Consider the following 15050-nt stretch of genomic DNA (forward strand, 5'->3'; position numbering starts at 1 on the left):
ATTTATACTTTGGCCGCCATTTTAAAGTAATGACTACATGTAATACTCTAACCCTAAACTGCGGATGTGATCACTTAAATTAAATTTCACGTCCTGCGTCGGGCGTTATCTTGAAATTAATTTGCAACGAATAACCCATCGGTTTTGGGACCCGAATAGTTAGTGATTTATTATTTGTTTGGTCAAGTTTATAAATACTATTTTAACGTGCATATTATGTGTATTTGTATTGTGTATAGGATAATTAATTTGATGGAATAGTTAAATTGTTTAGTTTTAATTTATTTCAAAATCAAAATATCCTCGTAAAATCATATCTACTAATCAGATATGATTTTACGAGCACTTTGGAATCAAATTACCGTTTTTTTACAGGATTAAATTAAATTTAATGCTACCACTGATTCTTAATGTAGATTCTCTAAAAGAACCGGCATGAATCTCACAATTTTTTTTCTTGTCTGTCAATCAGTTCAGAATATTAAATACAACAAGTTATACAGCATAGAAATCAAAGATCATCAGTTCTAAATCCACACTTTTTTCCATATAATCCTTTAACAAATAATACTTGCATGTCTAATTAATAAAAGTTTTCTTAAAATATGTACTTGAAATTCATTAATTTTCGAAACTAAAAGCAAAAATATATGTAGGTATATGTATATCATGTTATTAAAAATATCTCTCGTAAGCTAAGAGATTTTTAAATTATATAATGTACATATAACGACATTAGTTTTTGAATAATTCTTACTTAACATAGTCTATATCCGGGATATTATTTATAGCGTATATATAAATTATTCCTGAACTTTTTCTCAAGTTCTAAGTTAATATTTTTGACGATAATGTATGGATGGATCTTGCTTACTATATAAATCTACAATAAAGTTATTTTATTAAGACTAAATTGATAAATAAAACTTTTTATATAAAAGAGCAATGACGCAAGTTTCTTGCCGTTTCTTCTCGCCAGAGGCTAATTTCCGAAAAGGTGGTAGCATTTAATTATCGAAGATTCAAAAACGCTTCATTGTGAAGTTAACTTAGATAAAATTTATTTCATTTGATATGCAAGTACAAGAAGGCACGTCTATTTTAATATTATATTTTCGTACAAAAATATATTAATATAATTCTAATGATTGATAAATATCAAATACACATACGGTAAATTAAATTAAGTATTAAAACTTATTAATTAATTTGTTCTATGTATAACAGGTTTCTCGATATCCTGTCATTGAAAATAATTGGACATTAGTTAAAATCATAGATAATCAAATTGTTAGAGAGAGATAGATGATATTTCTTATTAATACCACGAATTGAAATTAATTAAGCTTATCAAATTAATTACATAAAAGTACATATTTATCAGAATTACCGCTAAAATAACAGTATCAAATATAATTAAATATATCTATTATTTTCGTTTAAGTTACTTTATTTTACTTTTAGTAAACTATTATTCCAAATTCAAATAGTAAAAAGCAATATCTGTTTCACTCAATTGTATTGTTCCATACAAAATTAGTTCATAAATAAATATATAAACATATAGATGTGGAGTACACCATGTATATAATTAAATTGTATATAAGTAATATATTATTTAATTATTATTCTGAATTATTTGTAGCTTTATATTAAACTAATATTGCCCGCGGCGTTATGTGTCAAACATAAAAAGTAGCGTATGTTCTTCCTTTAGCTCTTAAGCTTGCTTCAAGACAATTAAATTCTGTCCCTTGTGCCTTTAGTTACACTGGCATACTCATCCTTCAAACCGGAACACAACAATACTGTTATTTTTCGGTAGAATATCTGATGAAAGGATATCCTAACTACGATCTAAACTAAAGGTTAAAAGTAGGACTGATTATCAGCGATTATTATAGATTTGGAAAGTGTGGACCACTCACATATTTGCATTGATTTGGTTACCGAAGTTACAACATCAATTCCTACTGAGTAGGAGATTTCAATAACTTATACGGTCCGACCATAATACATTACTTACACGCGATTTGGCACGTGGTCACGCTTAATTACGAGTGTTCGTATAAACTACGCTAAAATATTAGTTCAGGACTGCCCGCTGAGGAGTCCTTATCTAAATTTACGTACGAAGGGGTTTGAATTGCATAACGACGGTGACAATATATTTTGTACTTATTATTTAAAGTAAATTTTAATATTGTTTAAATCTATAATATTATAAATGTGAAAGTAACTGTGTCTGTCTGTCGTGCTTTTACGAAACTAAACCAATGAATCGTATTTGAAATGAAATTTGGTACGAAGCAAATTTGAACTCCAAGCATAGGCTACTTTTTTGCCTAACATGATAATCAACACAATCAACAAGAAATCGCGAGCGATATCTAGTTGTAATATATTCATCTCAATAGAATCAACAACCCAAAAAGGTTTTACATTGATCTCGTCAAATGACTATTCTAAAACGCTTCAGATGCTTACTTAATTAAAGTATATTTTAGTTTCATATTTTTAGTCTTTATTATATAAAAATAATTTTTGTCAAAGAAAAATAGCTGTCCTATTCCAAAAAGTAATATCTCACAAACTTCTATCCTAATCCTTAATACAGGTGATTAAGGATTAATCACGGGCACAAGTCGAACGCAATTTACTGTACGTATGTTACATTGTTATGACGATCAATGCGTTTTCTATCAATAAATTTAAATAAATATAGAATACATATTCTACATTCAAATTGAAACGCACACCACTGCAACTTAAATTCTATATTTAAATTTCAATTTAAATTATTAGACTGTATTCATATTTGGATATCACTAATTAATTTGAGTCACTGAAATCACAAAAAGTGATAAACAAATCAATAGAAATCATAATTCACAATAGAACTTCGAATTTGAAAGCAAACTTGAACAAAAACCCCAAATCTACCTTCACCAATGATTTATTTGACCACCGTCTATAACTCAAGCGCGTGCAGTGTTTGACAAAGTGACCATATCTTACACTATCACCCTATTTAATGTTTAGCGGACACTTCCCTTAATAATTTAAGGGTTGGATGTCATTTAGGAGCATGAATTATGATACTGCTTAATCAGTGTTAATATTCAATATTCAATACTAAAGTATCGTATTATTTTGTAAGTATTGGGGGAATAAAAATTCTATAATTATGAAATTGGATTAATAATCAGCTCATTACGTTTGTAATCATTTCATAATTAAAAAAGATATAAAACCACTTTTGTTGTCTTTAACGTGTTATGCTGAGGTAACACTAGCGTTAAGTTAAAATAATATTTATAGAATATTAATAAAAAGTTGTTACTTTGCAGAAAGTAAGTGTCGAATTAAGCAAAGGACATATAACCTCAAGAGGACAGAGAAGCATATAACATTGATCATTTAATGCGAATTGGAGGATACACCTTTGTACCAATTTGACACTAACAGTTTTACTCGCAAAGTTGCCAGCTTCAATAATTTAAATTATTGAATTAATGAAAATATTACTCCGAAATTTATTAAAAATTGGTTTAAATATTTAAAACAATCAATATCGACCTGATTTAGGAAGATTTTTTGACAGGTTTTATTGTCATAACGATTAAGAATTGTAAGATTAAAATCTTTATCCCTAAGATTTTATATGAAGCTGAATCCATCATGATACAAAACCGACCAGTGAATATGTTCTAAGAATATGTTAAAGTTGTTTTTTAAGTAAGTTGACAGAACACGATCGTGGAACATCTAAAGTAGTTACATGCAAAATTGACTTTTATAATTATAATATTTGAAAGCATTTACGCAATCAAATTTGCGTATCAATGTAATTCATTTTTCAGTATTGCATTTCGAGTGAAAACTAAAGTGAGTTCTGAATACCACTTAAGTACGGTAAACTATTCTGTAAAAACTTTAGACACTCCATGCTTGAATCATTCCTGAAATGTCCAAACTAATTTACACTGTCATGCTATTATGATACTTGTTTCATTTAAATCTCGTAATTATCGAAGTCAATATCGCATATTTTTATTTGTCACTTGATGACGTTTCACGATCGTCTACGAATCTACGTTGCGTTTCGAGTATGTCCTTACAGGATCATTTCAATGATCGTAGCAAGATGAAACAATACGATTTAAAAAAAAAACATTTTTTTTGTCTTAAACAATTACTAAACCAAAACAAATATTTATTGCACAAAAACAATTTGACCAACAATATTAAAAGTACAATATTATGATTTGAAATATATTCCCCCACGCAATGCGGGTTGGTGGAATGCATATGTGCCAGAAATTCGATGAAATTAGACACATGCAGGTTTCCTCACGATGATTTTCACCGCCGAGCACGAGATGAATTATAAACATAAATTAAGCACATATATATAGTGGTGCTTGCCTGGGCTTGAACCCGATATCATCGATTAAGATACACGCGTTCTAACCACTGGGCGATCTCAGCTCTATATAATATTATGTATAAAAATAGTATTCTTGTTATAAGCATTAGGACATTTAAAACAAAAGAAATAACTAAATCAATTTTCCCCTTTTCCAGGCCAAGATGAGCACAGGGGACGGCACTGTGGGTGGTCATCAGAAAGCAGACGACAGGCTCGGCCACCACCAGTCTATGAGCCAGATGCTGTACGGCGCAGGTCTTGGACCAGGTCGGTCCGGTTAGTATCTATAGTAGATAGAATTTCAGTAAGTCCAGTCTACGAATAGACTAGTTAATAGTAGTTGAAATCTTTCGCAAAAACCATTGAGGTATCCTCTAGCTAACATAGATGAATGTTTATGTAACTATTGTACGTTTTTATGGATAAAGTAAAAAGTTAAATTAAAAATAAGAAATTTAAAGTATCATACTTTTCAACTTTACTATTTTTAAGTTCCGATATATACTGAACGCTAATATCGGAATCTGTTCTATTTTTCCTTTATAGCTTCATTTAATGAAGAAGGTTATATTACACTTTAAATATATACCATATAGGTACGATATATTATATAATATTATAATTTATATAACCTTTATGTTAGTTTTACTGTTAACAAAACTGCTTTTAACTAAATGCATGTGAATGTATATACGGTACATAATATATACCAAAGTAAAAATTTTTACAATGTTTGTTGTCTGTCTGCTCGTTTTGGCTAATCCAGAAATTAGCTGATTCGATTTTGATGGGACTTTCACTGTCAGACTGCTGATATAATAAGTTGTAACTTTTTTTATCCAACAAACAGTAATGAACTATAAACACGTGTATTAAGGTTTAATTTTATTTGGCAATTGTTGTCCAATGAGCCTATTAGTTTGAAAGGTATTCGACTTTATGTTAAATAAAAGCTAATGAATGTTAAAAATTACACATAACCTGACGAAGCACAAAATCCAATAAAATTTGGAAACGACAACTCCTCCCAATATATTAATATTATTATAAATTATGTAGGTACCACCCCACTCATCAGATATTCTACCGCCAAACAACAGTACCTACTTGGTATTGTTGTTTTCCGGTTTGAAGGATGAGTGAGCCAGTGTAACTACAAGGACAAGGGACATAACATCTTAATTCCCACGGATGGTGGCGCATTGGCAATGAAAGGAATGGTAAATCTTTCTTACAGCGCCATTGTCTATGGGCAGTGGTGACCACTTACTATTAGGTGGCCGATAAGCTCCTCCGCCAACCAATATAACAAACATAAAAAAACTTATAACACATATACTTGTAACTTCGGCCAATGTACTTATATTTATTAAATGTAAAAAATAATTAGATAAATATTAGTTAATCAGAGTTTTTGCTGCATACGATAAATCCAAATATCTATAAAAATATGATAACATTTAGTGGTATTTAGTTATAATTATATTGTAATAAAAAATAACGAATATGTAATTAGAAATAATTTAATCTTTTATGAATCTCTTTCCCCTGTCTCTCCAGGGTCATCGTCCTCGTCGCCAGTAGGGGGCACAAACACCGGCAGTGGTCTGCTAGTCGTCCCTCAGCCCCTGGGCAAGGGGCCTACAAAGCTACAGCCCCTACACACACATGCGAGGAAGTATCATTGCAAGATGTGTCCACAGGTACCATAAAATTTTATTTTTTTATTTACCGATATGTTTTACAAAACTTCATATACTTATACTACTATAAATTGAATATATAATATATTAGTTGATTGAGGCAAGATTTTTTACATATTATAAAAATGATTCGGTCAGTATAGTTATTTGATAAGATCAAATCGAAACACAGTTTCGGTTATTACAGAACTTGGTATGCGACATTAACTATAATCATTAATTCGTTATTTACAGCCCAGTGCAGGTATTCTGTAAGAAGTCTGAAGTGCACTTCTTATAAAATAAAGATAGTTCGAGTTTTAGGAATATTAGTGAAACAACAAAAGCAAAAAGAAATTCCAGTAGTGCGAAACGCGTCTTTTTGTTAATATTTCAATAATTAGTAACTAGAATACCATAATACAAAACTTATATCATAATAAAAATACGTATTAGCGATTGTCAGTTTAATTGATTCATTATTTTACAAGTAAAACTTAACAAACTAGCACCGAAGTGGTTACGTGTTCGATAGAGTCTACATTCTCAATTACATCCCTTTACATCCTAAACTTCATCAGTTTTGATGATGCTTAGGGTAATTCCTTCACTCTTAAGAGTTTTAATAGAAGTTATCTAACCTAACACCTTCCTAAAGAAATCGGCTGATTAGTATAACAGATTACACATACATATATTAGTCGATTTTTGGCCTTTGTGTAAGATTGTCTAGGGTGACGTCAATTATTCTACCGCCAAATATAAATACTTAGTATTGTTGTCCGGTCTGGTTTTACAAGCACTTTTGAATCGTCGTTTAACAATTAAGTGAAACCACCACCGGTTCCGAAAGTAGATTCTACCGAGAAGAACCGGCAAGAAAAGTAGTTACTTTTTTCAACATTTAAAAAATACAATCATACTAGTTAAATAGAGTTATATATGTATGTAATGTAGTTAACCTACTTGTCACACTACCTATCTTGTCTAACTATGATAATTTCTTAAAATCGAACATATTTTTATTTTTGGCATTACATTACATTACATACGGTACAACAGTCTGTAAATGTCCCACTGCTGGGCTAAGGCCTCCTCTCCATTTGAGGAGAATGTTTGGAGCATATTACACCACGCTGCTCTAACGCAAGTTGGTGGATACATATGTGGCAGAATTCCTAGAAAATAGTCACATGCAGGTTTTCTCACGATGTTTTCCATCACCACATAGCACGAAATGAATTATTAACAAAAATTAATCACATGAAAAGTCTGTATTTGAACCCGCAATCATCGGTTAAGATGCACGCGTTCTAACCACTGGGCGATCTCGGCTCTTTTTGGCATAGCTTACATAAATGAAGCTTTCGTTTGAACTACAATAATTATCCAACTGAAAGGTTAAATACTTATATTCATTTAAATTATTACATATATATTTATATATATTGCAAATGAGATATTAATAATAGCATTTATTGTACAAATATGGAATAATCCGAAACGTTGGCAAAGATGGCGCGATTTCGAAGGCGAAATGATAATGAACCAGCAGGCACTCATCAAAATTCAATTCGTCAAACAAGTAGCGCCGGCATAAAAAATTATACGACTTTTATTTTCTTCACTTCTATTAAATATTGTGTAACTTCTACTTCTCTTACACAGATTTTTATGACATAATTGTTTAATAAAATTATTAAAATAATGAATTTATAACGATTTCGTAAGGTCACTCGGGGTAACTTTAGCCCAGTCAGGACACTTTTTGTAGAAAATAATCGTTTTAATTTGTATACTGCTCTCCAAGTAATATAATATCAGTGGGATTGAACCATTGCTGTGTAAAATTTGCAACTGATTTTGATTTTAGTTAAATGCAGGCAAGGAAAATTTTGCGATTTTAGGCTGGGCCAAAGTTTTGCGGATACTTGGGTAACTTTGTACCATGTATGTCTGGATCTGGATTTCACTACGTATGTTTTAATTTCAGGATTATGGGTAACTTTAACCTCGTAATTTAGAGCTAGGAAGAAGAAAACTTACGCCATAGACAATAAAAACATAACAGAAAGGTTAGGGTTGCCATAAAATTAACTAAAAAATGTACATAAGTGTATTTTTTTACTGACCCTTGAGAAACAAGGTTTTTTAATAATTAAAAAAAAATGTGCTTAAATCAACCTAAATCTAAAATTAGAAATACAATATCTTAGTAACAGGAGAAAACAAATACCTTAATCAACAGGAAATAACATAAGAAAGTAGTTGTGAAAGATGCTGAAACTTATAGGTTAATTTCCCCATTCCATGTATAAAAAGTCATCATGTATTTCGTAGTATCCCATTTTCACAACTATTTGCTCATGATCTAAATACTTCACAACATCTTTTTTGTTACAATTCAGAAAATCAGGTTTAGATGGCCATTTCCACCCATCTGAAGCTTTTTGCATTACGGAAATCTTTAGGTTCTGTCCCAGGCTCTTGATGACCTTACCAGGAAACAGACACTCTTCGTAACTCACAATACAAAAAGATTCATTGCCCTGTTGACCTGTTTGATTGGTTGTATCTTTGTGTGGGCCAATGTTTTACTGAAGGCCAAAGTTACCCAGACTGACATTAATTTGCTCTTAAATTTGCATTTACTTGTCATTGATTATTATTTTAAATCAAAATCCTATCTCTATCTTAAGTAGTTATAAAACGATAAAAAAAATATAAAAAAATAATAAATTTTTCTTCTGACGCTACACTTTACATACAAATTGCAATCAATGACACTATCTCGTTTTTGCTCGTCTAACTCATACGCAATCATACAAATTATGCATTGCTTTCGCAATTAATTAAAAGTGTATTTTTTTTATCGAAATAATGCGAGCTCTTTCTTGCATATGACATTATGTGAGTTAGAAAGAGATGAAAATAGTTAATTGCTACATTTAATCTTACACGATACAAGATCTTGTTCTAGCTTCTAGTGTTGACTGATCTTTAAATATTGACAGTGCACCGACAAGTAACAGTTTTTTTTTTTTTAAATATATATTCATCATTTTTTTTCTCAAGTAATTTGTAACTATTTTTAATTCATATTTCTATATATTAAAGCATTTAATATTATTAATTGTTATGTTAATAAATGACACTATCAAAAGACAGTTTAGTAGTTAGCTTAAATATTGTAAGCTGTCAGGTTTATCAATTAAGTATCAGTGGAATTAGATACTGAATCATATGCTCGAATCTTAGGTCAAGTCAAAAAGATATTTTGATTATATATGTCAAAAGATTCGAAGTTACATAGTTAGTTTAAGGACGATGTACAAGGTGACAGGTTCGATCCTGATCTTGATCCTGATATGGTCGTCACTCCTTGCACAAGCTTCTGGTTTGAGTATAGGGGTATACAGGTATATTAGTAATTACTTACAATATGCCATCGCTACTAGTCATTTTAAAAATAATATATACATATATCAAAAATATATATAGCTATACTAAATACATCATGTAATTTGTTGACAAGAAATAATTCTTCACCTTGAAAATCGGTGCCAATAGAAAGTATAAATAAAATAAAAATATTAAAATTCCGAAAACATTTCACAACTGGCGGGCCAAATTGAAATTGCAGGCAAAAAGTTCCAAAACAAAAGGATTCTTTCTCCTTTATTTTCGCTAATTAAAAAAAACAAACAACGCTGCAATTAATATTCGTTCTTAACATGAGAGTCACAAAGTTGACAATGGATTGATTATCATCGAGACCACGTGGTCCTAATCAAAATCGAGAGTTCAGCTGAAGAATGTCATCGCAAAAATGCAGGCTGCCGTTGAGGACAGACGGACTGACAAAAAGTTGAATCGTCCAATACTTATTGCGTTTGTGTAAATTTTTGGATTCCTGGGGTTAAGGATCCAATCGAAACATCGCTTAAATTTTCAATGATTTACCGACTCTTACCGATAAAAGGATTGCGTTGTAACGTTATATTAATTTTGTAAATAAATATCTGTCTGTCATAGCTAACCGCAATAGCTAACCAATTGATTTATTATCCATATAAACAATAATTATACTATATCAAAAGACCTTTTAGTTTGCAAATACGACTAGCATTAAGTACATTTCCTTTTTTAATTGTTAACGGACAAACCCACGTTTGTTTTTTTTATTCTAGTAGGCTTTTGAATCATCATTTAATAACTATATTCAGTGAAGATACCACCAATTCGGAAAATAGATTCTAAATAGCACAACTGTCAAGAAATTCAGTAGGTACATTTTTAACATTTAAAAATACAGTCATGTTAGTGAAATAAAATTATATATGTATGTAATGTATACCTGGAAGTCAGCAAGTATTAATACCACCCTTTGTTATCATTTGTACAATCTTGTATTGAATAATATGCCTACTGACTACTTACTGTAACACTTATAATATAAAACAATTATTTTGATACGAATCTCGTATAAAAAAAAAAGTTTAAAAAATTCATGTTCAACGTCTGACGTGTATCCGTATGCTTAATTAAAACTCGAATACAAAATTGCGTAGGCCTTTGTGATGTCACAATTGGGAATCGAACCAGTGACACATAGGTATACACACCTTGCCTTTAGTTCAATTTTATCATGTCGTTCAAACATATTGCTATATTAGTAAGATATATCGCCGTCCCCGGGGAATAAAAAGATAACTAACAAAACGTAAATTTTCAGGAGAATTAAAAAACATGTTTTCGTCAATAACTTTTTAAATACTGGACATAGAAGCGTGATTTAAAGTTTTTAGAAAATTAGATTTTTAAAAGCTTTAAGTTAATAACGACAAGAACCTGTAACCTATGTTGAAACGGAGATATTTAAAAAATAAGAAGTTAGCCAAAATCAATCATCACCTGTGTTGCCTAACGCCCGTTATCATTTTATTCACAGTATTTCCTATCCAAAGTCAAATATTGTACAACAGCTATATCATTTTATTCTTAGGGTTTCAAGAGTACAAATGCAAATGATAATACAATAATATCATTTTGTTCTCGTAAATATTCATTTACCATTTTATGTTTAATGACTGTAATCGATTTTTCTTATAAAATTTTGATATGGTTATCACGTTTAGTTTTTCTTTTCTCATGATACCTTTTTACTAAAACAAAATTAAACCAAGGAAATACAACCATATAATTAATTAAAAACCTTAATACTCAACTGCAATACTCAACTACCTAATCAAATAAATCAGTTTTAATCAACAACTGAAATATTAATTATGATCTTCTTCCTCGTCATCAGCATTGCTTCCAGTGTTACCCTGATGAGTTAGAAACTTGTTACGAGCGTTATAATGCTTGAGATATGTCCTGACTTGGAAACGCACATAAAACCATCATACATAGCCTAGCTTACTGGAAAAAGTTTAGTACACATATGTATAGCACTGGCAACTCCGTCACATCGCTGGGGTTTGGACTCACTATCTGTCGGGTGTCTCGTTTATACTGAATCTTCACAGGTTCTATGTTTAAATCATATCTGTATTTTAATACTGATTGCTGTGAATGGGTAACACTCTCTTCCATAATTTGAGTCCACAATAATCTCTTACCATATTTCCAGTTTTTTAGGCTGCCCCTTAGGTTGTTAAACTTTGATTGACCATTTCCTTGACGTTATATCTGTCGCCATTAACACATGTGTTCCTAACAATTGAATAAATTTAATCGGGAGTATATTCGATTCTATGTTTCAGTTAACCCTCAATATTGAATTGCATCGAATCCACACTTTGATCTTGGCCGACCTCAAAACATCTGTCCGTTGTATAATATCCAAGCTTTTGTGAGGCAAATATATATCAAACTAAAATAAATCTGTTTTTATTTTGACCGTAACATACATCGGAGTAAAATAACATGTTATTGACGCCTCTTTTCTTTTCATGGAGTAGCAATTGCCCCAAGCAAGTACCTATGTTTCGAAAATTGAAGACATCTATGGTCTCCGGTGTCAATCTTGCGCGAAGTCTTGACGAATTCCAACCCCCTGAACAGGCTGGGTTTCGGACTGGTTTGGTAGAACAACCTTGAGGACGAGGTGAATAGAAGAATTTAGCTAGGTTTGGCAGCGCTTCGGATGTTACGTCGAATCTTTACATCGTCGATCCTACAATGCCTTAAGACGATAGTCTTCAACCGGTGCCTCCTACCCGTCATGACATACGGAGCCAAAACGTAGTCACTCAAGTCACGACAAAGCACTCAGGTCACCCAGTTTAAGACTTTAAACCAGCTCAGCGTTTCTCTGCGGAATCACATCAGAACAAACATGATCACAGAACCGATAACCGTTGGGGAAAAAGTGTTCTAGAGTGGAGACCGCGTTTCGGCAATCGTAGTGTCGTCCTCGGGCGCGGTGGAGTGACGATTTACGCAAGACGGCTGGCAGGAGCTGGATGCGAGTAGCCCGAGAACGATCACAATACGCGCAATTGGCCTATGTCCGGCGGTGGACGAACATGAGCAGTTGATGATGAATACATTCAAAATCTCGTTGCTCTCGTATGCCATGTTCATTAATTCCAATCTTTCCTTTTGATGGTTCATTTTGATTTTGAAACCATTCATTGGCACCTCCTTGATAATTTTTTTTTTTATATTATAAATCTTAGTTGGAGTCAAATCAAGAACACATTCTGTCTTGGTTTAGGATTATCTGAAATTTCATGAGCTTCGCATATAACTCATAGCGATGCTATGATATTTCTTGTGTTAAAATAAATAAATTTTTGATATTGTTTACAATTTTTAGTTGCATTTTCTATGTAATCCGAATTGCCTCCAGTACTTGATAGACAGTTGAATTGCAATATTTTTGATGTTCTATGTAGACTCGACTAATACTCTGATTCGTCCGCTGAGAAATCTTCAGCTATATCATTTTCCTCGTAATAAATTCCTTCTTTTGGGCTCTTTTAACATATAACATGGTATGAGTTATAACTTCTTCATCAAAAGTATTATTACAAAAACACCTTATACGAAACGCGTAGACTGTTTTGCACAAGAATAAAATGATAACTGCTTTTATCACAAGCTAGTCGAGAAGTTTTCACGAGAAAATAATTGTTAGGTTGTTTGTCCTACAGTAAGATATAAAGACATTTAGATAATAGTACAATATATTTTTGTTCTTGAAATATCAGGTATGAGTATAATCGTAGAATAGTAGTGTAATATTTTGTAACTTCGTAAGTATCACTACAATATTTATGAAAAAAATTGAGCAGGTGTATTAGTAGCCAAAGATCTCAAAAATGACAAAACACTAAAACGATGATAATGGCAGTTATCATTTTGTTCCCCGGGGACGGCGATATGTACATGTAATAATGATCGATCGTTTCTGTTTAAGTTAATTTTATAAAACCTTTAAAGTTAAGTTAGTTATATGTTCATATATGTTTAACGATGAATCGAAAAAGGTTAATGAATATGACAGTTTAATGTTGAAAAGCAAACAAAATGTAACGATGTCAAAGGATTTTATTGTCGTACTAAGTTATTCGAAACCATTCTAGAATAGAAGTATTTTTTTTTTATGGAATAGATTGGCGAACGAGCATATGGGCCACCTGATAGTAAGTAGTCACTATCACCCATAGACAATGACGCTGTAAAAAGTATTAACTATTCCTTACATCGTCAATGCGCCACCAATCTTGGGAACTAAGATGCTATGTCCCTTGTGCCTGTAGTTACACTGGCTCACTCACCCTTCAAACCGGAACACAACAATACTGCCTATTGTTTAGCGGTAGAATATCTGATGAGTGGGTGGTGCTTACCCAGGCGGGCTTGCACAAAGCCCTACCACCAAGTAAACTGTGTCAAACGAAAAATAACAAAAATCTATATAGCCAGTAACATTATTAAAGACCTAATTATTATTTTATTGTCCTTTTTTTAAGACCCAATGTCTTATGACATTGTTTTTATTAGACAGCTCCAATATAGAACAATTATGATCATTCGAACGACATATGTTGCATTAAAGTCGATTTTTATAACTTTTTATTTTTCGAAATCACAAAAAAAACATCATTAATTTTGTTATATGATGTATCTTACATGATATGTCGTTGTATATTTTTCATATATTTTTTATATATCGATAACTAAGTATTCGATTATTTTAACGGTGTCATATTTTAACAGCTCTGGTTTTTGTCTAGTTTTCTTAATGAAAATTGTTAAACGTTTCATTAACACTGACTAATGTTCAGCTAACAAGCTTAGTTCATATTATTTAAAACACAGTATTAAAATAAACTAATGTCTGCTAAGAAAATGGACCGTTTACATTCAGCGATGAGTCAGATATAAGAACAAATATGAACTCCACTCAAAATGAATAAATTATTTTATTATAATTACAATCTTTATTTCTATTAAAGGTAGTTTAATATATAGTTTATTATTTACAGAAATTAAACTTTAAACTGGAAATAACTAAATAAATAAACAACCATGTTATTCGTATAATTTATTTTCAGTTCTAAGTTCAGAAATCACAAGTAGCGCCTAATAAAATACACATTTTTTTATTACCGATCATTAAACATGACCAAAGTCGGGACGAAACGCTAGTATATAGTTATCTGTGAACACAAAAAAGTGGTTAACATTCTAAATTTAAAAAATGTTTTATCAAAATAAAAAGATTCTAATAAACTATTCTAGCGGGACTTGGCGCTCTTTTGAAATCCGCCGCCGACGTCAAAATTACTATTAGCCCCTTAATTACTGCACAAAGACTGCACAGATTAAATAGAACGTTAATTTTTTAATTACTTCTATTTTATAACTGGATTTAAAAAAGCGAATAGAGGTTGTATAATTAAGAAGTTTGTTTAAGATTT

At 31.3% G+C, this 15050-nt stretch overlaps 1 protein-coding gene across 5 annotated transcripts in view; it reads left to right on the top strand.

Moving 5' to 3' along the window:
- LOC124540443 (zinc finger protein rotund-like) overlaps positions 1–15050 on the top strand; it is a 199131-nt gene that overhangs the window by 97063 nt on the left and 87018 nt on the right. For 3 of the 5 annotated variants that reach the window (XM_047118010.1, XM_047118014.1, XM_047118012.1), the window contains 2 exons: positions 4588–4708; positions 5993–6135. In XM_047118010.1, the coding sequence (XP_046973966.1) occupies positions 4588–4708; positions 5993–6135 (264 nt within the window). The remainder of the gene's footprint in view (positions 1–4587; positions 4709–5992; positions 6136–15050) is intronic. The other 2 variants (XM_047118013.1, XM_047118015.1) reach the window with 1 other exon arrangement.

The sequence above is a fragment of the Vanessa cardui genome, chromosome 25 (genome assembly GCF_905220365.1).
Source record: "Vanessa cardui chromosome 25, ilVanCard2.1, whole genome shotgun sequence".
NCBI lineage: Eukaryota > Metazoa > Arthropoda > Insecta > Lepidoptera > Nymphalidae > Vanessa > Vanessa cardui.